Consider the following 27,629-nt stretch of genomic DNA (forward strand, 5'->3'; position numbering starts at 1 on the left):
GTGACTTCCTTCTCGCTTCTTTGAGTAGAATCAGTGTACGCAATTATATCAATCTTTTGTTTCAATTTCAGATGTATTTGTTATTGAAGTGATTTCATTCACAGTTTTTGGAGTAAAAACATTGTGCATTAGCGAGTTTGAAGAGAGATGACATAGAGAATATATTCTTCATGATTAAAAGGACATTCGCAAAAAAAAAAGTGTTCTATGAACTGTTTAGATTTCAGGGAATGGTAGGCACAGCTCATTGCTGTTCCGATTGAGCTGGTTGAAATCTTTTTTTTTTTTTTTTTGCTCCTTTTCAGCTCATTGCTGTTCCGATTGAGCTGGTTGAAATCTTTTTTTTTTTTTTTTTGCTCCTTTTTCTTTTGGGCAATTAAGAGATAGCCCTACTCATTTGTATTTTCAGTATAAAGACTTATCATCATTAGTCTTTTCTAGCAACAGTTATTACCTCTCCATTATTGGGGAGATCGAAGGGGTTATGTACTTATGTGAATTATTATTATTCTCAAAATGTCAATTTCAGGGATGACGCTTTAATAGACGAGTTGTGAGATGATAAATGCTAAAATTTTTCAAGAAAACTGAAATATACTAACTCGTAAATATATTACTCTGGTATGATGTAAGTTTGAACCTTGGGTTGGGGCCTAGTATTGATCAGCAAGGCTCTTAGAATTGACTGTACTAGCCAAGTATCTACTTGACCACTTCAAAGAAGTATTTAAAAGGGGGGAAGGGATCGTCAAACAACTCATTATTTCTTAGGAGGAATAGATGAAAGTGATGATGGCATATTTTTAAGCGAAGCTTCTCTGAAGAGGTGGGAAAAGAATCTTTTCTTGTTGATTAATCCGCAGTGTTTTCTCTTACTTTTGTTTTGTCAGGAGGGAGGAGGAGGAGACCGGAGGGTGGAGGCGACTTGGGAGGTGGGATTACTGAGAGCCGCCAAGGAAAAGAGCACAAAAATGATACTCGGGACTACACGAAACTTTGAAGTTATGGTAAAGATTAATGATTATATATAGTTTTGAGCTTTTCTTCCTAGAAGTAATTTTAATAATAGGATAATTATGCAAAAACCGTTTTTAAATTTTAATTTATATATAAATCATCTTTAAAGCGGAAATTCACCTCCAGATACGTGGCTTGTTTCCTAACAAGACCTAAAGTTTTAACAATAAGTCACGTGTTTTGAATGTGAGTTTTAAAGAATACTTTTGAGTTTTTAGCGAAAGGGGAAAAACTAGCGGTTGATTGGTTCCAACATAAATCCTTGAAAGAAAAATTATGTATAAATTAAAATTTCAAAGTTGGTTTCCATATAATTACCTTGTTTTTAGATAGTTTCAAGAGAGAGAGAGAGGAAAAAAACCTCCATAATTTTATGGCGGCATCCTACTAAATTGTCTACCTAATAATGATAGAAAACGAATTTAGAGATAATATACACAGAAATAATCTCAATGTTATGTATATCAACTAGCATCTTACTAACTTTCTATCTAATCATGATATAAATCAACGTAAACGAGTTCACATGTAACGTGTACTGAATAATCTACATAAACAAATCATATTGCGCTTATTTGATTACTTACTCTTTTATGGAAAAGAATGGAAACCCCTGGAAATGTGGGGGCCACATCCTTCTTTTCTGCTTTCTTTGTGTTTGGCTCATCTTAGGGTTGTTCAATCGGCCGGTTCGGTTTTTTACCAAATTTGACCAAACTGAACCGAACTATCTATCATTCAAAATCGAAGCGAACCGATTCAAGTCGGTTCGGTTCGGGTCGGGTCGGTTTGTTCGGTTTTTACTTAGGTACAAATGTTATGTCCAAATTCAATTTCACCTCTAATCTGTTGATAAAGAAAGAAGTCTCTTACACTTTAATTTATTAAAATTCATAAACTATTAAATGCTGCTGAATATTAGATGTAGAAATCAAAACCTTATTTCTACCAAAGATTACATAAAAATTTTTAGAGAAAACTTACATAAAAAATTAAAGTGATTTTAATGTGATAGACAAAGTAAATAAAAAATATGTAATAACTTGGATGTTGAGTATAGTTTCTATAAAATTATAAGTCTGATCCAAAAATGTATCAATCGAGAAGAAAAATCAGTAAAATGTTAGAATCAACATTATAGTTTAAGTTTCTTACCTCCAAAGTGGATTGGTCCAAAGTAGAAGAAGCGAATATGTAATAGAGAGGGATAGAGAACTAGAGATAATGGAAAGCCCTAGAATTGGAGAAGACACTATTGCTGGGGTATTTTATCACTATCAGGTCGCGTGAGAGAAAACTATATCACGCTGCAGAGAAGTAACTCTATATGAACTATAATGAGTCGGTTTTAAGTGGATGTAAATAGTAATTGGAATGAGTAATACAACTCGGTCGGTTCGGGTTGAAAAAACTTCAACCTGACCTAAACCAAACCGAACTGTTAAATTTCGGCCGATTCTATTGTCTTGCTCGGTTTGAACCGAACTATGCTCACCCCTAGCTCAACTTTGAAAATAAGAAAGAAGAAAGAAAAAGATGAGGTGTCAACCAAACAATGATTGATTTGACCCTCAGTTAAGGAAATTCATTTCAGCCTTTTCTAGGTAGAAATAGGCTTCAACAATTTCTTATTTTGTTCTCTAATGCAATATAATTTGTTTATGTACATTATTTCTATACACATTACCTGTGAACTCGCTTTTAGCATTGGTTCACACCCCCCGCCCCCCCCCCCCCCGCCCACACCCACGGTCTCCCCTCCTCTCCAACCAAAATAAAAATTAAAAAAATCATCCAGCCTCCGTTGGCACACACACACCAACCCCACAACAACCAAAAAAAAAAAAAACAACAAGAAAAGAAAAGAAAGGCTGAAATGTGTTTCCTTAAACGAGAGTCGAATCAAGCAATGTTTGGTTGACACCTCATCTTCTTTCTTTGTTCGTTCTTATTTTCAAGGTTAAATCAAACGTTTAAAAAATAGAAAAGTAAGATGTGACCCCGTATTTTAGGGGTTTCAGTTTATACATAATTATCTTTAAAGTGAGTTTGTTTTGTAATCAATCACATCCACTTAATTTTTTAATAAAAATAAAAATCAGGCTTTAAATTTTTTACTTTAAGGGGCTGTTTGGTTCGTTTCCTTGATATAGAGAAATGCAATTCCATGTAAAGAAACACAAGTTTCGTTTCCTTGATATAGAGAAATGCAATTCCATGTAAAGAAACACAAGTTTTGAGTTTTTCAAACTTTTTCAAGAAATAGATTGTTTTGCTCCATGTAAAGAAACACAAGTTTTGAGTTTTTCAAACTTTTTCAAGAAATAGATTGTTTTGCTTTGGTTCACACATAAAAATTGTGGGAAACCAATGTATTTATTTTTCTTGTATTTGGTTCGCATAGAAAAAAAAGGAAAACTTTTGTAAACAAAGCAGAGAAGGGTAAAAATCTGATGTGGCAGAGTTTTCATCAATTTCACTTGGTTGGGGAAGGAAATCTGAGAGGGAAAAAAATCTTAGTTGGCGGCGATTTCAGCAGAGTTTTCCCTCTTCCATTGGAGCGAATCAAAGCGGCACAAAGAAATGGACGGAAACAAAAAAGCTGACGTGGAGGGCTAAAAATCTAACGTGGAGGGGTTTTCTTAGTTTTCCACCCCTTATAATAGCAAACCAAACAACCCCTAAAGATACATGACTTATATCCAAACAAGATCTAAACATTAACAAAATGAGTCAATTGCTTTGAATAGTTGAATGTCAGTTTTAAAGGGTATTTTTGTATTTTTAGTAAAAAATTTGACTAGGAGGTGTTGATTGAAACACAAACCTAGAAAGGGTATTTTTGTATAATTACCTTGTTTTTAAGGTGATTTCGGAGAAGTTAAAAAAAACAATATAATTTTATATTCTACTGAGCTTTGCACTTTCTATCTCAAAGTTTTTAGTTTCTAGATTAATACTCCATGCAAAACATGACATTTCCATTCACATACTATTTTGTCCATACTAAGTTATTCTCATTTATTTGACATACGGAACTCATTTTTGTTAAATATTGAACTGTAGGCGAATAAGCCCTCATTGCTTCACATGAAAAGATCGGTTATCGTAATCTAAACAGAATAAGGCCGGTAAGAATTTAGCACAGCTATGGTATGCCTTTATTAACCTATATGTTAAGAAAGAATAATTTGCTCATTCAAATCGTATCAATAGTAAATATGATGCATTTCTGGCTGCATCTTACTGTTGCCGTACTTACTTAACAGTTCAAACCCAAACTTGAAAATCAAAATGGATCCGCAGGATTGTTAATTTTTCTCTTTGTTCACTGATAATAGCACGAGCGGTGTTAGAGGCACACCTCCGGTCACACACACTCCCCCACCTGCTACAGTACAGGATAGCAGGTGGGGGGAGTGTGACCGGAGGTGTGTCTCATGCTGTGCCTCTAACATTTCTTTAATAGCACTGATAGTAATAATTTGATCTGTTTTAAACTGTAGTAGTGTCACATAATTAAGAAATGTCAATGGATTATTGGCCACAAGGCCTGTTTCGGTGATTGGACTGACTAAGAATCACACAGTGACAACATGTAACGTGTTGATGAAACAAAACTTGCATCGAATAAGTTCAATTGAGACCATACCATCAAACAGGACCAAACCTAACCCACTTCCTTGCAAAACCCGAAACAACCCATGTGGTCCTCCTAAAGCGAGGGGGTACAAAAACCAAGTCAACCATTAGTTATAGTACAACTTGACTCAACATAAAAAGGACAAAATGGGCATTTTTGCTCATGGTAATTATTTACGAACAACCCCCAATAAATTCCCTTCTCACTTTCAGTCCTTTGGTCATACCCTTTCTGTCTTTTCATCGCCACCGAAGTCNCCCCCCAAATCCCTCTCTCTAAATTTTTCTTTTCCTATTTTTCTTCAGCTGATATCTGATGACTCTATAAACGGTTACTCATACGATTTTTCTCGTCGTATCCCGTTCATTTCTTTCTTCCTTCCGACGCACAAAACTCAAAAGAGAGAGGACAGTTTAAAAAAAAAAATACAGATAAAAATAGTTGAGGTATTTAATATAACTGGAGAGAGAAAGGAGGTGACTTTTCTCGTTTTTCTTGTTTCAGAGGCTGTTGACTGGTTCGGTAAGATATTTTGCTGCCTACCCATTTTATTTCTCGCCCCCCTTTTGTTGCCTTTCTCGATGTGGGCTAAGGTAAATCTATTGAAATTTCAGGAATTTTTTTTTTCTGTGAAAAAGTTCGGGTTTTGGGAAGTGGGTTTGGATCAAAATCGAATCTTGACGATCGGATGAAGTAGTAGAGAGCTGTGATTTTATTGGAAAAGGGGGAGGGATTGGAGAAATTTTTTATATGGATAGATTATGCTGCTTCAAGCCTGGATGGTCTCAGGTGAGAAAGGCCGGTTGATCGAATTATTTGTTCCCCCCCTTAATTTACTGATGACATAATTGGGCATTTAGTACTACTTTCGTATAATTGAATATATATGTTTGGGGAAAGCTACGGTTTTGGTGAATTATGTTCCCTTTTTGTTTGATTCTGTAACATGTGAAATCTTTTTTTCTTCTACTGGCTTTTGATTTCTAGTTGGGGGATGTAGCATGTTAGATTGGGAACTGAGAATAGCTACCGCTGAGTGGCTTGCTAATAGGAGTTCTTTGAGGGTGACTGATCCTGCTTATTACTCAGTTTAGTTGTGTGATACCTCTAACAATCTAAACTTACATAACCCATTTGCGGGTTGTATATTTATTTTTATTTCTAACTAGTACAGTGCACGTGCGTTGCATGTGGTACATGGTTATATTAAAATAACTAAAAGAATAATATATAGATATTGAATCAACGTACTAATAATATCATGTATTTATGTTTTGCTGTAGTGTAATATTATTCTTAAAAAATTATCATTTTAATAAATATCTTAAGTATCATACTATAGTGACCATATTTTGTAAATTACAAAATTAATATTTAATTTTAGATATATGCCAAAAAATGCTTTCATTGGTATAGTTATTTTAATAAATATTTTAAATATTAAACTATAACCAATTATATTAATAATTAAAAAGAGTAAATAAGAAATTACCCTCCACACAACAATTGAACTTGCTCACTTTTTCAGATGGCCAAGGGACAGACATCCAATATTCATCACAGAAGGTTAAGACATCCCAAAAAATGAAAACACATAACACGAATTAAAATGAGAAAAGAACCAAAAAAAATAAAGCATTTAAATATGCGCTAAAATAAAGCACTTTACTTATTTTGCTTTTAGAGTTTAACGATATGTTCTAGACTTGCGAAACACACTACTATGTAATCTCAAATGATATTTTAGCATTCAATTAATAAAACTCTATTATATAATGAAACTAACATAAGAATTAACTTCGATTCATTCTGGAAGCATAAGGAGATTCATTACATGCAATGGAAATCACCCGCAATAACATAGTTTACATCGATTTTGTCACAACATGCATTATTTTAATCTCAAAGCAGGTAATATTATATTTTTTTTCATCTCAAATATTAGTAGAATTGATCCTAGTGCCATTTAGTTCATCTGCCATCGTCTTTCAGTAGTCCTATGGCCTCATACTTTGTCTACTATCATTGTCGAAAGGCCTCAATGTATCATTGTTGTTTACCACGACTGTCTTAACATCCCACTGCCTTACTGTCATCCTCCACCTTCGTTAACTTTCGTGCATGGCCACTCCTTGGCATATATGTTCCATGACTAAGTAAAAAAGGCTCGACAAGTCTTCATTCTTATTTTAACTTAATACCATGCATATACAAAATCAGTGCAAATGATTAAATAAATACAAAAATGATAGCTAAAATGATCGCAACGAGATATTGAATAACTGCAAATAATATCGCAAATTTTAGTGTAATGATCAAATTTAAGATTTACTATAAAACACATGATATACACTTCTGCATCCTCATGAATTTGTGGCCATCTAGGTACTTTTCTTCATAAGAACATTGGAGGTTATAAATTTTTGTTACTAATGTGGACATGTCAACATGGACATTGCCGCTTCTCAGCTTGGTCCTTGTCAACAAACTCTCAACGTGTTTTGCTGTCTCTCACTGGTGCTTATCGTTGTCAACAAATTCTCCATGAGGCTTGCCACATCTTCCCAGTTCTCCTCGGTCTCATCGTCAACAAAACCGGTGACTGTCTCTCCTAGGTGCTCCTCGGCCTCAATATCGATCGAACCAACTTTAAAATGAATCTTTTTTAAACGAATTTTTTGCTGCCAAAAAAGCTTCCTCCTCCACTTGCTCTATAGCTAAATTCCTCTCGTAGAACCTTTCGGTCCATCTCCTTTGAGCTCCGACCCCCCTATAAGTCCACTGTCTTTGGAGTCATTAAATCTCAGAATACATAGGAAAAATTTTAAATTAGTGACAATAAATATGAGTAGTCACCTTAGTAATCAATTGGAGGGAAGTTACAAAATTAAATGTCTAAATTGATGAGAAGAATTGAATCTATTGGCATTTGGAAGAGTCCGTTTATTTGTGGAGGGATTGGAAAAGAGGCGGATGTGAGGAGAATTAAGGAGGACAATTTGGGTTTCAGGCTAAATAAATAAATACATATTAATTACAACATAAAGTATCAAGAGTTTTGTGATTTTTTATGTGGATATAAGGATACCCTAAGGATACCCTAAAAGTCCTCATAAAGTATGTATGTATGTATGAGTCAATGTATGTATGACATTTAATTAATAAATGATGTTAGTATGTAAATGTATGTGTAATTTATGATGTATGTATGTGTGTTTGAGGGCATTTTTGGTAGAAATGTTTTAACATGGCTACACACTTTTATAATAGTATAAGATTTGGTTGTTGCTAATTAGAAATCAAATTCTTTTCCTCATTATCTCTCAAAAGCAAAAATGAGGAATGGAGTAAATAGATTAGATGGAATTGATATAATCCCTCTCATTAAAAAGCGAATCTTTGCATTTTTCTAACCCGGCAATTTCAAATAATTTAGTTTGTGTCAGGACTTAGGAAAGTTGACTTTTGAAAGTAATGTGGTTCGAACTAGGCTCATGGATTTCTCTTTTTCTGTAGGTGTTAGAAATTAGAAATCTATAAATAAAAGTGAGAAGAAAAGGAAATAGGTATACAAATTACAGGTCATGCTAATAATGCGTAGTAGCATTACTGACAACCGTCAGTATCTGTATGATATGTTGTTGTCAAGTGGGTTTACAAGCTTTCTACATTATTCACTTCCTCCTTATTCACAAGCATGTACTACTGCTTTGTGTTTTTATGCATACCGGTTCTATTTAGTGATATCAAGTTTGAAACTTTCCATAGTGATATCAAGTTTGAAACTTTCCATAGTGATATCAAGTTTGAAACTTTCCATAGTGATATCAAGTTTGAAACTTTCCATAGTGATATCAAGTTTGAAACTTTCCATAGTGATATCAAGTTTGAAACTTTCCATAGTGATATCAAGTTTGAAACTTTCCATAGTGATATCAAGTTTGAAACTTTCCACAAGCTTCATTTTGGATGAAATCCATCCTCTTAACATGTTTTTTTTAAGGAAATTCCTTTAGAAATTTAAGCATATAAATGTCCAAGGGAAAATATTCATTTTATGCAATTAAGCAAGATATAAAATATTGACATCTCAAGCATATCGAACCAAAAGGATACTGGGCTCCTACTGCAATTGGGGGCTTGGGAGTTCAACCCTGGCAGTACTAGGTGCAGAGCTTTTATGACACCAAAAAGAAACAAAAAGGAGAGTATATCACACTGAACTACATTACGAATAACTGATATTGTATGCGATGTTATAAATTGATGTTCTGATTTGGTAATCAATGGATTTGCTTTTCTCCATAGGTTGCTTTGTGACTTGATCTAAGAAACAGCATAGTTCTTTTATAGTAATGAAATCAGGTTATATATGTTATTCTCTTTTCCATACAAACAACTTGTGAGTCATGTTATCTGATTAGCTGATGCACCTAAGATTTATCAAACTGCTATTGTTCTTTTTTGGGTCAGTTTTAGGGCCTTTTCTTTTTAATGTTTTTAATAGACTCTTGTCTCATATTTTACCGATGTTAATATTAATTTCTAGATTTAAGAAGTTTAATTGCACAAAATAAATTTGGAAATATTCTTGATTAATTGAGAATATAAGGAGACAATGTGTTATTTATAAAGAGTGACAGAATAGCTCAAGTTGGTAACTGCATCGGTGTTAATCATTTTATCATAATCACATTAACTTTAAAAATTGGTAACATTTGTTGTATTAATTATTTAGATCCATTAGTTGCTTACGGCGTATGTTTATCCTCTTACCCATGTTATTATTGAGTATACTTGACTTTAACCCAATGAAATGAAGTAGTCTTGAAGACCCGGGTTTGGAGATCTTTCTCCTTTCTCTATTTCTGCCCCCCCCTGTTTATCTGATTCTTCAAGTTCTGAACGGGCAATGACTCCACCGAATATTCTCTTCAAAGCCATAAGTTTTTATATTGATTATTTGTGCGGCAGGCGGGCGGCACAAATAATCAGTATAAATCAAGCCAGAGGGGAAAATAGATTAATACTAATGCAGTGACCAACCTAAGGGTCCAATATGTAGTTTTCCTCCACTGAAAAGTCCAACCCTTTACCACATGTCAGGCCTATATGCCTTAATCAAGTACTGCAGGAAAAGGAAAGCAAAGTACATTTCCCGCGCATGCTAAAAGTATTAGAAGCTTAAACACATGTCATTTGTTTCTGTAACTTGGAGTAGTTGTTAATCATCTGTTAGTTATAGTGATTTGCATGAACTAGAGTGCCCAAAAAACTTTTCTTTACAACCAAATTACCAACATTTATGTGCACGAAAGATGGATGTTTTACAGTACTTGGTCAACTACTGTGCCCCAAGTTTTTCATAAATATCCATTTCTTTGCATGTATGTGGGATTTTTACTATGAAGTTCCTTTATTATGATAATTTGAAATTCCTGATTCCTTTCTGGTATATTTATGTTCTTTGAGCGTGTAATATGGTGGAAATTTATACGATAAAGTGCTATCAATATTTTTCCTGCCTAATTAGTTTTACCATTTTAGTCGCCAGGACATTCTTCATCAAATGTGGGTAAAGGAAAAAGTTATCAAGGTAACATCAGAGTTAGCTATGGCTATAGCCTTGTAAAAGGAAAGGCTAATCATCCTATGGAGGATTTTCATGTTGCCAAATTCGTCCATGTTAAAGGGCAGGAGCTTGGCCTATTTGCTGTTTTTGATGGCCATTTGGGAGATAGTGTGGCTGCATACTTACAGAAGCATTTGTTTGCTAATATTCTAAAAGAGGTATGGTTTCAGTAATTGTTTCTTTTTCTAGCCTTGTTATTTGGATATATAATAAAAAATAATAAAGAACACAGAATGTAATCCGATCTCCTCCTCTTGACATAGGAAGAATTCTGGACCCATCCTGATAGAGCCATTTCAAAAGCATATGACAAGACTGACAAGGCAATTCTTTCTCACAGTCCTGATCTTGGACGAGGTGGATCTACTGCGGTTACTGCCATTCTCATAAATGGCACAAAGCTGTGGATAGCTAATGTCGGTGATTCACGAGGAGTTGTAGCAAAAGGTGGGAAAGCAATACAACTGACTGTTTAGATCCCCTAGTTTCCCCTGTTCTTCAGAAGTTGTCTTTGTTGCCTCAATGAACAAGACAACAAGTTTACCCATACTTTTTGAAGTCTGGTTAAGAGTTTACCAGTGATAAAAATTTGGCCAATCCTTACATTGAGCCTTCTCGACTGGAGAAATAGATCCCCTAGTTTCCCCTGTTCTTCAGAAGTTGTCTTTGTTGCCTCAATGAACAAGACAACAAGTTTACCCATACTTTTTGAAGTCTGGTTAAGAGTTTACCAGTGATAAAAATTTGGCCAATCCTTACATTGAGCCTTCTCGACTGGAGAAACAATAATGAAGAATCTATTTTTTCTGCCCTTTACCATCTGCAAGCTATCATCAAGTTATTGTACATTTAATCTTCATTGCTTGCTCGGGTACCTTATATTATCGCACTAGTTAACACCCAATTCTTTTAGCATGTACTCACTCTCTTATTCTAACATTAGCATGTGTGCATTAGAGATGTATTGATTGCTTATTTCATTCATTTTGTGTCATTATCTACTCCTGTTGCTAGTTTCTTGTTGAATTATCTAGCATAAGGACATCTGAATAACATCTATTTTTGTTAATCTTTAGGAGATGTCCCAAGGGTCAATGGTCAACTTGCTGTTTCCCGTGCGTTTGGGGACAAGAGCCTCAAATCTCATCTACGTTCAGATCCTGACGTTACTGTACAAGATATATATTCCGATACTGAACTACTCATTCTTGCTAGCGATGGTCTTTGGAAGGTTAGCATTAAACTTAGGATAAATTTAACACACCTCCCAAGTGGTTTTCCCTATTTTGAGATAACCATCTAAAAGTTTAGAAATGTCATTTAACCCACAAAAGTTTTCAAATAACCCCCAAACAGTTGGGGGGTTATTGAAAATAGATTCAAAAAATGCACAGAAGTTTTGGGGCTTAGTGATGTTTCTCAAAAAAAATTCAGGGTTATATCAAAATTGGCCAAAACTTCTTTGCGGTGTTTTAAAGTTTACCCTTAAAGTTGGAACTGACCATTTTTTTCCAGCCTTTGTTAACAAAATTTAAGGCTCTCTCGATTCACTCTTCCAGGTTATGAACAATCAAGAAGCAGTTGATCTTGCTATAAAAATTAACGACCCACAAGCAGCAGCAAAGCAGTTGACGGCCGAAGCATTGGACAGAGACAGTAAAGACGATATAGCTTGTGTTGTTATTCGATTCAAGGCGTAAATTTGGCTTCCGAGTCTCTGCCTGATGCTATAGGCTCATATGATAATTATTAGCTTGGTTTTCTGAAAGTAGCTGTAATGGCCTCATTGATTTCACTTGTAAATGTGGTTTCTGATATTTGTTTGATTCCTTGCAATGTCTTAGTTCCATGGAGACCATAAGGTATCCGATGACAGGTTGTGGATTTAACTTGGCATAAATGATTGGTAGATTTGTATGTTTTAAGATCTCTTGTTCCCTGTTTATTAGTTTTTCCATGAAAGCAAAATTGTGTTTATTGCTGTCATTTTGAGCTATTAGATTTGAAATTCCTTATTTTGAAGCTTGTACTCTTTTGGTGGGGGGTTATTGGTTTAGGATTTTTTTTACTAGGACTAGGACTTTTTCTAGGATTTAAGGTGTTACTGGTTTAGGTTTAGGATTTGGATTTTAACTTTAAGGTGGTATTGGTTTAGGATTAAGAATTTGAATTTGACTTTGTGATGTTATTGGTTATTTAGGATAATGATTAGGACTAGGATTTTAAAATCCAAATCTCAATCCTACTCTATACATTCTAGTGAGGAAGGTTCAAAAAAAAAAGTCCAAGTATAAATTAGTGGATTGTGATCCCTCTCCTTGGATTTTCTTCCCCCTCCCTTTGATGAGTCCTCGTACACAAAAAAACACACTATTAACCAATATTGATAAACCATTTTTAGTTAGTATTAAATATTAATATTTAATATTACGTTGTTATTTAATAAAAACTAAATATATTCATGTTTAACTATTTTAATTAAATATTTAGATATAAATTTAATATATTTACTTGTTAATATTATTTATCATTTTTATATTAATTTTTAATATAACATATTCAGTTTAAATATTAACTAAATTTATTATTTAGCATATCATAAATATATAAAATCATTTAATATTAATATTAAATAATAAGAGATATAGTAAATATGCAAGTATTAAATGTAAGTAATATGTGAAATTAACTAACAAAATATTAAATGTTAAATGGCTCAATTATTTTTAGTTATTTAACATATTTAATATTAAATATATTTAGTTAGATACTTTTTAATCAGATTCTTTATATATATTTAATAATTTAAAAATTAAATAATACTTTAATATTTTATATTATTTTATTATTTGTAAAATTAATATTTAATGTTATACATTTAATAGTCTAATAAATTTGATATTAAATATATTAATTATTTATCATATATAAAATAATCTATTAAATATTAAATATATACTTAATAGTCATCTCAATTCATATATTTAATATTTATTTAGATATAGATAGGAAATATAGCAAATTAATAGTTAATATTAAGTCTAATTAATATTTCATATATTAAATAATAAAAATATTAAATACTAAATAAGTTTATTTTTATATTAAAAATTTGACAAAATTTTCTATTATATTTAAATATTTACGCATACAAAATATTATTAAAAGTTTGATTTTCAATTATAATTATAGAAAATTACAATAAAAATTATTAATATTTATAGAAAACTATTAGTTGAACAATAGTTATGTTTTTTTTATAGAAGAATAGTTATATTTGTTAATGGTTATTTGACATTTAGTCCGAGAATCCATTTAAAAGTTTAAATCCTTCCAAAAAAGTCCAGGACTCCAATCAAAATATCTTAGTTCCTACTCCCAATCTTAGAATATAGGATTTGTGGACAACAATTCAAATATTACCAAACATTAATCCAGAATGAATAACACCCTGAATGCTGGATGCACTCCTGCATTGAGTCATGACATTGTAATTAGTTAGTTCCTTCAGTAAACTGTTTCTCATCATTTGACGATTTATTATCTCTAAATCATTTGTATGAGAAACATGGCTTCTGTAAATTATAGGAGGCGCAACCTAATAAAGATAAAACACAGGAAAGTTTGCGTCCTGATACCAATATGATCATACTAACCAATTTCCAAAAAAAAAAAAAAAAAAAAAAAAAAAAAAAAAATTAAAAAAAAAAAAAAAAAAAAAAAAAGAAAAGAAAAGTGATCATTCATAACATTTGATAGTGTGTTACAAAGGACAAATTTTGAAAACAGACCACTTTGCAAAAATATTCTCAAAAAAAAGTCCCGTTTTTACTTTATTTTTAAAAAACGACCTAGTTTTCCACTTTATTTTCAAAAAACGACCTACTTTGTTGAAACTGGGTTGTTTTTTGTGAAAAATATTCCCAAACTTCACGGGAGTTGAACTCCCGTGAAGTTTTTTTCATAACAAAACTTCACGGGAGTTCAACTCCCGTGAAGTTTGTGAACATTTTTCGCAAAAAACGACCCAGTTTCAGCCCTGAGGTTAAAACTGGGTCGTTTTTTACGAATATTTTCAAAACGGGTCTTTTTTTGAAAATATTTTTGCAAAAGGATCTGTTTTCAAAATTTGTCCGTGTGTTACAAACTTCAGACGGCTACAATTTTTAAGAACAAGTCATCTCCATCACCTCCAATCCTCAACACTGTTGCAGGTAACCGCAGGCCCAACCATTTCTCCCCTCGCCGTTCCATTCACAAACTGGAACTTAACATCAGGACGATACACCCCATAGTATCTCGGAAGCCAATGAATCCCGCCGAACCTCAAGTAAGCCTCCATCTTCACCCCAAACTTCACCTCGCCATGATTCCTCGCAACATCGTCCTCGATTGCCTTGACTGCACGCGAACTCACATCATGATCCGTCTCCACTACCCTCACCTCCTTGCTTACTGTCCCGTCGGCGTCCTGGAAAAACTTACGCCGTTCGTTCGTCGCCGCGATGGTATGAATGCCGTACGTGACAGTGGTCTCCACCCCGGCATAATCTACGTCCATGCGTTTGTTAGGATTTTGGATGGAGGAGGTGAGTTTGAAATCGTATGACATGGATCATAATAATAGTAATGCGGGGGTGGAGGGCAGTACGATGGTTCGAGAAGTTCATGGTATCGGCTCCGTGGAGGCTGGCTATAGTTTTTGATAATTTGATGGAGCAGGATAATGACTGGCATTGGAAGTGCGTTAGATGACGGTTGGAGATTATAAGTTTGCCTTGGTGGAGGGGGGCAATCTGTTTGACGATCGGTTTGTACAGGATCGTGACTGGGATCGGGGGTCGTCGGATACGATGAGAGCCTGTTTTCACCGTTTGTTGCGGAATCAGAAGGCACAGGATTCGGAGATGACGCGAGCCCGTGTTGGCATTAGAGTTTGAGGCAGGGGTCACCGGAGGTGGGGATGGATTTGAGGATGAAAGCACATTAATATTTCCACCCTGGGATCCCTATTTTCATGCTGCGTTTGTTTTCTTGACAGGTTGAAATCAGTTTCTCCAATTTCGGGCAAACTTGTTAGGTTTCGAAAGACAATTGCTGCTTCGAGTTTTGTTGCCGATCCTTGGGATGAATTCAGACTCCCATGCTTCACCACCATCAAATCATTTACACCCACAAATGCAACAGGCAATTTTTCTAAAGAAATTAGTTGATTCTTAGCTCATAATTTCATACGTGCACAGTCTTACATATACCCAAGCAAAGCAAACTCGAAGGAGAACAAAAGACACCTTCAAGTGCTGATAACAACCTTTTAATACATAGAAAGAAGCCACCAATCTCTAATATGAATAGCAGTTCCAAAAGCTTCATTTAAGAACTGTAGATTTTGCTAGCCTGTACTAGTAATATCAGCAACGTGCCAAAGGCCCCTTTATAAAAGAGCCATTAGCTTCTGCACACAACTACTCCTGCAGAAACAACAAATTAATTAATGGAGGGGTATAATAATCATGAACTCATAAAGAAAAGAAAAGAAAATGTCCTTCGGCAGGAAAAAAGACCGTTGAGGTAATGTATACATAATTACATATGACATATTCGCTAATAACTTGTAGTTGTGCAGGTATTTACTCTCAAAGTGATTACCAGTGATAGTGATTTCTTACCTCCATATTGATATTGGCGCCCTTGGATTGCTCTCCTACAAAGATGAAATAATGGTTCCATAAAAAAGGGCATTTAGAAAGGATGTAGCATTTCAAATGGCAAAGGGAAATTAAATTTGCTAAAGAATGTCAGATAAAATTTTGAAGTCATTGTTCTATAATCACTTCTTGCAAAATTTAGGTGCTAATACCCCACTTGTTTTTTTTCTTCTTTTCTTTTCTTAAAAAAAAATTAAGCCATTATGTAGATCATTTATGCTTATAAAAATTATATCCAAGGGCAAAAATAAGAAAAAGTGGGCAAATGGATGGATGGAGTTTTATGTAATCTGCTCCTCTCTCATCAGACATCCACATGCGCACAAAAAGGAACGTTTGTGTGTCTTCAAATTAAATACAAAATCAACTTTTCTATGACATATATGAAGTCAATAGGAAACTAAATTTGGTACCTTGCATGCAATAAAATTTAAGGTTATTTGCATATATACCCCTTAAATCATCGGTATTTCCAAAAATACCCCCACATCAAAACTACCCCTCATATCATCAACTTTGGAAACAATATCCCTAAAATCAAAAAATCATCAACTTGGTGCTAAATATTTGGCTATTTTGTTCATAATTTTTACATTGCGATTACAAATTAGCTTATCAAAGTTTATGATTAATTGCTTTGAGGGTAAGTTTATCCAAAACTGGTGATTTGAGGGGTAGTTTTGTAGATACTGAGATTTGGAGGGTATTTTTGCAAATACCCATGATTTAATAAGGGGTATATATGCAAATAATCCTTACATTTATAAAGAATAAGAGTAAATCAACATCCAATTCCTAAACACAAGAAAAATATCAACACTTGTTGGTCACAAAGTTAGAAAAGAAAAACATCCTAGGGCCATCAAGAGTGAGCTTCAAAAAGCTTACCTCCTTCATCTGGCAAATCAGATGTCCATAATGTAAGATTGTCCTTGAGAAGCTGCATTATAAGTGTGCTGTCCTTGTAGGATTCTTCGCTGAGGGTAGTGAGCTCTGTAACAGCCTCATCAAATGCTTGTTTAGCCAGGTGACACGCTCTGCTTGAATGTATACAATGATGTATAAGAACCAACCCGTTGGATGTGAATTCTTTGTTTACATGACAGCCACATTGAATAAAGCAAGTTTCTATTTTCAGAAATAAATAAGTACTAACAGAAGAAATTAATTATTGAACTTGCACGAGATACCCATAACAGTGAGTAACACATATGATGCCAAAAGCAAAATGAAGAATGCACCAGTAGGATACACACGTGCGCGCGCGTAAATGCGATCTGGTGGGTCCACCCATGGCCTTGGCCGGTGTCTTACTGATGTCACATATATCCAGAACACTAGATGTCAAATCATCAACATACTCACATCATAGCTGATAGACTTGGCCAGTGTCTTGATGACGTGGCACACACAGAACACTACATGTCAAATCATCAACATACCTAAATCATAGCTGATTGTCTGGATATTTGTCTATGTCACAAACACACCAGCCAAAACAATAGTCGGGATATGCGTCTATCTCAGAGACACCCCAGCCAAAGCCTGACGGTCTGGATATATGTCTATGTGTGTGCGTGTGTGCCAGCGTGGGGGCATAAGTGTCAGCATGGGTGTGTCCACATGCACATGCACATGCAGATGAGGACGTGCGTGTGCATACATGTTGGCATTTGTGTGTGGGTGTCTGTGTGTGGGTATATGTGTGTTCGCATGGAAGCGGGCGTACATGTAGGGATGTGCGTGTTGGCAAGTGTGGGAGGGTGGGTGTCAGCGTGTCTTAGAGTCAAGTTATCCAGCATTGTTGAAGCATCTACTTGTGAAGCCAACAATCATTAAAGTCATCACTTATCTCCACTAGTTTTGGGTTGTGTCGTACTTACCTCTCAGGTGAATTGAGTATCTCATAGTAGAAAACAGAGAAATTCAGAGCAAGACCAAGCCTTATTGGATGAGTAGGCGGAAGATCAGTCATCGCAGTACTTGTGGCAGCCTGTGTTGTTTTTAAGTAAAATTTTCTCAAATCACAGAAATGACAAGCCCCCAACTTAAAAAAAAGGAAAATAATAATACATAACAACAACATGATGAAAAAAAGGAAAAGTAAAAGACACCTGATACGCCTTGAGCGATTGGTCTGCAGCTTCTTTTCTTTCATTTGCAGACTTGAATTCAGCTAAGTATCTGTAATAATCTCCTTTCCTAAATAAATAAAATAACTTTAAAAGAATAATCTATAAGAAGATCTCGCTGCAACACTCTGTCATCTTCAACCATAGTAAACAGTTATCAACATGCAAGCATCTACATAAGACTGTGACAGGTGCACATTTTCATTTCATATAAAAATGTGCAACCAAATTATAAGAACATAAAAGAATAAAGCTAACAAATTTGCTCATCAAGATCGAAAAACAGGAACAAATGAAAAAAACCAGTAAAAATTTTTGAACCATATATAACAATATAAATCCAAGAACATTTAGGTAGTTTTTTTCTGGTGTATTTTCATGTCTCTGCAAAAGTAAGACTTATTTTTCTAGAACAAATTGCAATGTCCAACAGTCTAGATAGTCAACAGGATATAAGTTATGATACATGGGCTAAAATTTACAAAGACTAAATCATCACGACGAGGGAATATGATGAGAAGTTACATTCCACCTTCATTTAGAAAAGGACTTGAAACAAATATATCTTAGGATGGTGATATCTTGATATAGCTTAAGTCATGTAAAATTCCATGATTCATAGGTGTTATACCATAAACATATGAGTGCTACGTTGACGTTAACACCTCCACATATGACAATAAATGTGACAAAAGGAGATACATTGCCAATTTTCCGCACCCAACTATAGAGGGGGGTCCGGAAAATATCAAGCAGAAAGCTAGGAGGACACGGGAATGACCTAAGACCACGAGCTCACTTCTACCACGAGCAGGTTCCTTTATCATAAGACCGTTAAACAGCAAAGAATATTTCCCTATACACCTCTCTGTCATTTACAGCATTCCCCTTTTTGAAAACAAAGGACAATAATCCAAGCATAAACCACCTTATCCCAATCAAGCTAATAGTGACAGTTTAATTCTTTATATATAAGGAATGACAGCCGTAACTTTCTCTAACCTAACTCTCTTTAGAGTTTTAGCTGAACTTCTCTTTCCCCTCTCCCTCGGTCTCCAATTATAACTGTTTAATTCTCTATATAAAGAATGGACAGTGGTAACTTTTTCGAACGTAACTCTCTTTAGGCTTTTAGGCACTTACCATTATCTTTACAATCTTTGGAAGGATTCTAATTCTGGCGCTGGTTAGTGAGTTGTTCAGTGTGTAGGTTACGAGGAGAAAGATTCTGATCATCAGTGGATTCATCAGAGACCCAGTTTCCCTTATTCATTCCTCTTAATCGGAGGAATAATCATAGCGAAATCTACTGTGTTACAACAGTAGACAATTGTATCTGATATATAAACAAGTACAGGAGTTTCCGCCTTTGGTATATACCTTTAATTTAAGGCTATGTCTATAAATGCATCTAGACATTGCTATCTGATTCACAACACCTGCCAGCTATGTAGCACGGACACGGATCCGACACGGCCATCCGACACGCCGACACGAGGTAAATCCTAAAAAATACACGGATCCGACACGGCCATCCGACACGCCGACACGAGGTAAATCCTAAAAAATACATAGGATACGTGTGTTCGACACGTGTGTCCGACACGGACACGACACGGCTTCATGTTATGCGTGTCCGTGCTTCATAGCCTGCCAGGTCATTCGCTTGTGAACTTCCATAGTAATCTAGCCATTGAAACATACATGTATCATGCAAGAATTTGTAAAGAAGTTTAGTTAATGGAAGTTCTCATATTGCATAGAGATTCTTGGTTTTAGAAATTGAGATAGTGAATAATCAATAAAGTTGTATCACAAAGTAGAAGATTGAAAATAAATGAGATATCAAAGAATCCTAATCAATAACAATACTATAACATAGATATTAAAGTTACCTTTCACTACACCGAAACTTTGAATTTGTGGTAAGCATTGAAGTCTATAATTTAGTACTCTAACGTGGCCCCATAAGTTGCGAGCCGAAACCTAGATGCATGCACCAATATTTTTTTAATCATTTTGCACTCATGGACAAGGGGATTTAAACCTTTGAACCAGTATTACTCTAATGTCATTTAAAGTCTCTCGCTACTCCATAAGTGGCGAAGGTTGAGGGTTATACCTTTATATTCTAACGTGGATAACCATAATAATAACTTGATGGGGGGAAATAAATTCTATCCCACAAAGATTAATGCTCACATTTTGTAGAAGAACACGACAGATTCTCCAGCAGTTGAGGATGGGAGGAGGTGGATGGCAATAATTGACAATATGTCATTGCAAATAGCCACTAGCTCATTTTCGACTCTTTTCATGTACTCCCTTATCATTCTCGCAGCATGCTCGTTCCCATTTGCCGCTTCCTTCTGCTCGATTGACGAGAGAATACGCCATGATGCTCTCCTTGATCCAATCACATTCTTATAACCCACCGATAGCAAGTTCCTTTCTTCTGCCAGCAGCTCTACATCCATTCTAGCAACCCTCTTCATTGCTTCCACCATTTCTTCAATGGAAAAAAGAACACAACATTAGGCTCTTTTCTTCTTTATTTCATTTCGACCCATAAGACAAGGTTTTGATCACAAAAGTTCCCATCTCACTCTTTACAGCGAGTAGTTTTTCCATCTAAACAGTATAAGAGAACAAACTAAATTCACTTGAATTCCTTTTTTTTTAACAATACAATTACTCGATATTGCATTTTTCAGAGGAGCATAAACGAACCATAACAGGAAAGAACAAACTTGCGGAGATAGGAAAAACTTCTCTATGTAGAAAAATCGTAACTTTTTTCATAAATAATAGATAATTAAATCAAAACATAGAGCATTCTGACCAGCAAGTTTATACTAAGGAGCAACCCACTTAACAAAACTTAGCGACACTTAAGAAAATAGGCAAAATAGGAAAAAAAAAAACATAATTTAAAATCCCCAATAAAGGTCAACAGTTGTAGATCCAACGTGATATTAATTTACCAGGGGAGAATCCTCCAACATCAGCACTTGCAGAAATCCCAGGAATCTAGAATTTTTCTCTCATGAAAGCCCTCAAGATTTTAATTTTAATTTTAGTTTTCCAGCTCAACGGAAAAACACTAATTACACAAAATTAAAAATATACACCCTTTATGTTCTCTGTTTCCTTCCTACAATTTTCTTGCTACAATCTAGGAACCCAACTGAAAAAAGGACCAAAAAAAAAAGAAAAAAAAGAAAAAAGAGGATCATCACCTTCATATCTCTCTGCTTGTTCAGCTAATTTTGCAAGGAAAACTAGCCTTTCTCTCTCCTCCATTCCACCCATCTAAGCTCTCTCTCTCTCTCTCTCTCTCTCTTCTTACTGGAGCTTCTTCTTCTTCTTCTTCTTCTTCTTTGTGTGCTTTAGAGATTTGTAGTCCATCTCTACGTCTGCTGACTAGATTAATTGGTAGCGAGACAGGTGCTGGTAGGCTGGTAGCAGCAGCACAGCAGTACACTTGGAAGATTTTTATTCTCTTTTTTGTTTTTTTGCCCCCATCTTTAAGAATTCTGAGGCAATTTTGAAGGGTTTTTTTTTTCTCTTATCAAAGCTCACGACTTTTTTTTCTAAAAAAACTCTCAATGACAAAGCCTATTACTTTTGGGCTAAATACCTATATTGGTATTTTAATTCAATCCTATTTGTCAAGAAGGTATTTTAATTATGAAAATCGGCGTTAAGGCATTTTAATTGAATAAAATTATCAATTAGGTCATTTTTCTCGTCGGCGGTCACTTTTCCGGTGAGAACTCGTCACGTGCGTTGCACGTGGTGGCTTAATCTGTGTTTAAGCTGCTGATGTAGCATTGTTTTCTGACGTGGCAGGGAATTAACCCTCTAAAAACCAATATGGACCCAAAATAGGACATATTCGCCCTTTCGTTTTCAGAATTTGAGCGCGAGAGAGAGGGAGAAATAGAGAGTGAGACATCATCGTTGAGGTAGTTGAAGGCGATAGATTGCAGAGATTTCAACTGATGGTGTTCCTCGGTGCATGCTTTAGGTGATTTGCGGAGGACGACGACTTGGTACGGGTTGAAGCTGATGCGAAGGTTTGATTCTCTTTATACCTATGAGATCTTTTGGTGGCTTTGAAGAGGATAAGTTAATCATGTATTTAGTTTGAGTTAAATGTAAGATAAACCTAAAATTTTTTGCATTTTGTTAGATTTGATAGAATTAGGGTTTTCAAAGTTGTGGTTTTTTTTCCAAATAATGGGTTGAATTTGATAGAATTATTACCTTTTTTTTGTAAATTATGCAGATGGCTACGCAAATTATGATTAAATATAGACATAGGGGTTCATTGGACTTCGGAAGTAACGTGGCATACATTGGTGGTTCATTTGATGTTGAGTTTTGTGATGCAGAAGATATTTCATTAGAACAATTGAATATTAGTGTTAAAGAATATGGTTATAACAATGTCGGGATGTTGTATTATTCTATTCCTAGTGTAGGACTGGCTAGAGGAGGTTTAAAGCCTCTAAATTCAGACCAGGATCTTGCAGAAATGATAGAGCATGCATTGAGGCATAGAGTGATAGAAATCTATGCAAATCACGGTGTTGACATGCCAGTAGAAGTGCAATTACCTATTGAAGGTGCTACTTCAATTGCTACATCTCCTAAAAGAAATATTCCTATGATTAGGAGAAAGAAGTTAACACCCAAAAAAAGAGTAGATGTAAAAGAGGGCCAAGTGAGTGTTTCAAACCCTATTATTTCACCACTGTCAATTCCCTCCAAAATCACCACTGCCCATTCCCTCCAATTCACCCCCTCACAAATCTGCACAAACATCTTCTAGTGATGATGATGATGACTCAGTGGAGGATGAAAATTTCAGGGTTGATCCCACAGAGCCATTGTATGATGATGATGGTGAAGATAATGAATTATTTGATGAGTTTAGTGCAAAGAATAGATCAAGAAAGGGAAAGCAAATATGAAGTGTAATAAGAATGTAGATGAAAGTGTTGGAGGAGGAATTGATGTAAGAGTAGGGGTTTCAAATGAGGATGATGGTGGAGATATAGACTCAGCAGAATCTGAAGATATTGAGAGTCATAAGAGCCCAGTAGGAAGTGATGATGATGAGTTGTTTGAAATAAGGCAAAAAAATAAGAAAATTTTAGCGGAGGAGAATGGTAGAATAGCATTTAATGCTGGGGCAAGATTGGTTGATGATGTAGATGGTCCACCTTCTACAGTTAATGAAGCACAACCTGAACCACAACCACAACAAGCTAATGAAGTCAACACCAGTTCCACCCCTATTCATGATACAGATGCTGGTAATAACCAAGCACATATTGCAGAATTGCATATGTCACAGATTGTGGGATTGAATGTAGTAGGTCCAAACTGTAGAGGCACAATTCCTAAAACTCAAAACTGGCCTAGTTTTTGGAAAAATTATGAAGGAGGCTATCAGAGTGATCAAAGAAGTAGTAATGATGAGGGACCATTGTTTGACAGTGATCATGAAGCACCTGAGATCAATATGAAAAAGAAAAAAAAAGAAAGAAAGAGTGAACTACAAGTATTTCAATGAGAGAGTGGATATGAAAGCTGTGTATTTTGAGCCAGGTATGCACTGCAATAATTATTTCATTGTTTTGTCTTAATTATAGGTATACATCATTGTCAAAATAATCATTTGTGTTTAATTTCTTTTTCAGGGTTAAAGTTTACTTCTAGGAGTGTGTTAAAGGAGGCTATTCTAAATTATTCTATTCAACAACACTATGATCTAGTGTACATGAAGAATGACACTAAGAGGATTCACATGGGTTGTTCACTTTGCTTTTGGCAGATGACTGCTGGTCCAGATTGTCATGAGGCTGGTGTTTGGCAAATAAAATTTAGTAATCATGATCATACTTGCTGCAGGACTTTTAAAAATAGATTAATAACTGATAACTGGATTGCACATGTTTATCTTGATAAAATTCTGAGGGATCCAAAGATGAAGCCAAACAACATTTTATCTGACATTTATGAGAATTTTCAAATTAATGTCTCATTGAAAAAATGTAGGAGGGGGAAGGAAAAAGCTCTAAATGCAGTCCAAGGATTAATGCAAAGACAATATGACTTGCTAAAACCTTACATGAAAGAACTAATGAGGTCAAATATAGGTACTACTTGTGTTCTGAAGGTAGCTGAGGGAGAGGCAGGACAACCAAGCACATTTCTTAGATTTTACGTTTGTTTTGAGGCATTGAAGATGTGTTTCACTTTGGGGTGTAGAAGAATATTTGGTCTTGATGGTTGTTTTTTGAAATATGCTTGTGGAGGGCAATTACTTTGTGCAGTGGGGAGGGATGGTAATAACCAAATGTGGCCCATAGCATGGGCAGTGGTTGAGGGGGAGACAAGGAACTCATGACAATGGTTCCTAAGAATTTTGACTATGGATCTAAACATGAATGATGGTAATGGTTGGACAGTTATGTCAGACCAACAAAAGGTTTGTGCAATACTATCTTTATTTCAAATTTTTCTTTCATGAACTCATTGTGATTAACTATGTATGCATTTCAGGGATTGGTTCCTGCTATACATGAAGTGTGGCCAGCAGTTGAGCATAGGCAATGTGCTAGGCATATTTATTCTAATTGGAGGAAAACTCATAGTGGGAGGGTCCTTCAAAGTCAATTCTGGAAATGTGTTAAAGCCACCTCTATGCTAATTTTTCAAATTGAAGCTGCCAAGCTAAGGAGAATTTCAGAGCAAGCTTATGAAGACTTCATGGCTAGAGACCCCAACACATTCTGTAAGTCTCATTTCAAATGCCACAGTAAATGTGATGTTGTAGACAACAACATGGCCGAAACATTCAACTCTTTTATATTACTTGCAAGATATAAACCTATAGTGTCCATGTTAGAGGATATTAGATTATCTATAATGGATAGAATGCAAGAGAAAAAGAAACTCGTATGTAAATTTGTGGGGGGAGTTGCACCTAGAATTCATAAGAAGTTGGAGGAAGCATATCAGGAGCAAGTTCATTGTCGTGCCCATTGGAATGGTGATGAAAATAAAACTGGTTTTGAGATAATCCATAGAGGGCAAAGTCATGCAGTAGATTTGAAAAATATGACATGTACATGTAGGAATTGGGACTTGACAGGAATACCATGCACACATGCAGTCAGTGCTATCTTGCTTATGAGAAGGAAACCTTAAATGTACTTATCAGAGATGTATTCTCAAGAAAACTATTTGATTGCCTATGGAGGAATGTTGAATGCATTACAAGGGAGTAATTATTGGGATGCAAAGGGAGAGGGAATGGTGTTACCCCCAAATATTGTTAGAAGGCCAAAGGGGAGACCCAAAACTGCTAGGAGGAGAGACCCATCTGAAGGTTCCAAGCATCCTTCTAGGTCATCAAGGCAGTGATTAATACAAAAGTATAGCAATTATCACAGAACAGGGCATAGAAGACCCAGTTGTCCTGATGCAGCAACAAATCCTCCCAGGCCAACACATCAACAGGTATTGTAATGCCAATTATTTAGATATCTTTAATAATCTCATATGCAATTGTATTATCTAATTTCTCCATTGATTTACTTCTAGGAAAATCAATCTCAAGTTCTTGATGAAGGCACAAGTGGAAGGAAGAAAATAGGAAGACCAAAGGGGAGCAAAACCAGACCTAACAATTCCATTGAAGATCTTAGTCAAACTAACCCTCTTCCACCATCTCAAGTTTTCATAAATAAAAGAGCAATGGCTAGAGGTAATGAACAATACATACTCTTGTGCACCAACTTTTAATATAGATTCCTACTGATGCACTGAATTTGTTATGTATTCTGTAAGCTCAATCTCAAAATGCTAGAGGAAGGAGTGATATACGACGGGGCCGAGGCAGAGGAAGAAATAATGCAGTCATTATGCCAGAGGGTTTTGGCCTATGGCATGGTGATCATGGTGAAATAGCTTATAGAGACCCAAGTGCCTCTCAAGCAACAATCATACATGCTTCAACTCCAATTTTAACCCAGGATGTACACCAAGAGGAGCATACACAGGCTTCATGTGCACATAATAGTGGGTTGTAATTATATGTAATTATAGTTTAGCTTTTGGTAATATATAGACTTGATGTAGTTGAATGACTTTTTACTTGTTGCTGGTGACTGTAATCATGACAAACACATGACAATTGATGGTGACTTATGTAGTTTGGCTTTTGGTTATGTTCATTTTGCAATGTGTATTTCTACACAGCTTGGAGTTACTGGTTAGTATGTTGATTGTGCAATGTGAACATGAGCTTCTGTGTATGAACTTAAGCTTGTGAGTATGCTTTGTCACAGGAAAACTATATTGTACAGGTTCACTCACAAAGATAATTCATGAAAACAGGGTATACCATGACAAATTTTTCTCATAAACAGTGACAGATCTTCATGTTCAATGCTTCTTCTCATTAAATTCGTAAGTTCATACAATATGCTCTTAAACATTACATATCCATGTCCATAAACCAAAAAAAAAATACACAATAAAAACGACTACAAACAAAAGTGATATCAAACTTGTTGGCCTTCTTGTTTTAATGATGTTTAACAAACAATTTACTTCTAATGTTGTTTTTCTAGTATTTGTGTTTTTGTATTTATTCTAGGAAAACAACATGTTGGAGGATGGATGGAATAGCGCTTCAACGACGATATCTAATGGAGGTTGGCGGAATAGTGGTGAAGCTATGTACAATTCAAGTTCAAGATCCAAGTTCAAGCTTCATCCGCAAGTGTACCAAGTCAAGCTTATTGAAGATCAAGATCTAGCTTGGGTAACTTAGTTTAGGTTTTATATTATGTGTGTTAAGTACCTTAAGCTCAATATCATATACACACACGTATTTAGTTTCTACGTATATATATAGTTATATATATACATGCATGGTTTTGGGTTTTCATGTTTATAAATATGAAATTACATATTTTATATTTATTATTGTGATTTGGTTTAACTACTTAGATATGAAACAAATATATTTTCATATACATACTCAAATGTTTTATTTTCTATTGTATTTGTAAAAATATTGTATTCTTAGTTTTTGGACTTAACAATAATCATATACATATTTTATTAAGTCTACATAATCATTGTGCAAAGTTTCAAAATATGGTTTAGCCAAAATGTCAAAATTCACATGTTTACACTTTCATGTTTTGGCCTATTTTGTAAAATAATGATATTTTTTATTTGGGAAGTCCTTTTTAGAAACCAGTCATTGTAGCATATTTATTATTATGTCTACAATCATTTCCCAAAATTTTACATTTTTTGGAATTTATTTGATATTTTTAAACAGTGTTTTAAAATCAGCATTTCACTTTCAAAACCTGTTTTCCCGAGTATCAGTTCGCGGTCGACCACCACGGTTGACCACCATGAGTTCTGAACTTAGAATTTGTTTTGTTGGCTCGTGGTCGACC

The 27,629-nt window shown here is 35.0% G+C and overlaps 4 protein-coding genes across 4 annotated transcripts; 3 read left to right on the top strand and 1 right to left on the bottom strand.

Annotated features, from left to right (window-relative positions):
• LOC109835020 (probable protein phosphatase 2C 41) lies at positions 4,930 to 10,768 on the top strand. Its single transcript, XM_020403021.1, has 4 exons — positions 4,930 to 5,182; positions 5,275 to 5,449; positions 10,208 to 10,450; positions 10,556 to 10,768. The coding sequence occupies exons 2-4, from the start codon at positions 5,411 to 5,413 to the stop codon at positions 10,766 to 10,768; spliced, it is 495 nt and encodes a 164-aa protein (XP_020258610.1). The 5' UTR covers positions 4,930 to 5,182; positions 5,275 to 5,410.
• On the top strand, positions 11,362 to 12,221 carry LOC109835021 (probable protein phosphatase 2C 41; the record flags this gene model as incomplete). Its single annotated transcript, XM_020403022.1, has 2 exons — positions 11,362 to 11,523; positions 11,852 to 12,221. Coding segments are annotated over 2 exons (303 nt in total), but the record flags the coding sequence as incomplete, so codon positions are not given.
• Positions 15,484 to 21,621, bottom strand: LOC109833962 (14-3-3 protein 7-like). The gene is made up of 7 exons (XM_020401848.1): positions 21,372 to 21,621; positions 20,335 to 20,641; positions 18,115 to 18,202; positions 17,884 to 17,993; positions 16,889 to 17,037; positions 15,962 to 15,996; positions 15,484 to 15,763 (listed from the first exon to the last, which is right to left on the bottom strand). Exons 1-7 carry the CDS (start codon positions 21,442 to 21,444, stop codon positions 15,758 to 15,760), a joined length of 768 nt encoding a protein of 255 aa, XP_020257437.1. The 5' UTR covers positions 21,445 to 21,621; the 3' UTR covers positions 15,484 to 15,757.
• Positions 23,727 to 24,553, top strand: LOC109835022. Its single transcript, XM_020403023.1, has 2 exons — positions 23,727 to 23,751; positions 23,844 to 24,553. Exons 1-2 carry the CDS (start codon positions 23,727 to 23,729, stop codon positions 24,551 to 24,553), a joined length of 735 nt encoding a protein of 244 aa, XP_020258612.1.

Source organism: Asparagus officinalis, chromosome 3 (genome assembly GCF_001876935.1).
Source record: "Asparagus officinalis chromosome 3, Aspof.V1, whole genome shotgun sequence".
Classification (NCBI taxonomy): Eukaryota; Viridiplantae; Streptophyta; class Magnoliopsida; order Asparagales; family Asparagaceae; genus Asparagus; species Asparagus officinalis.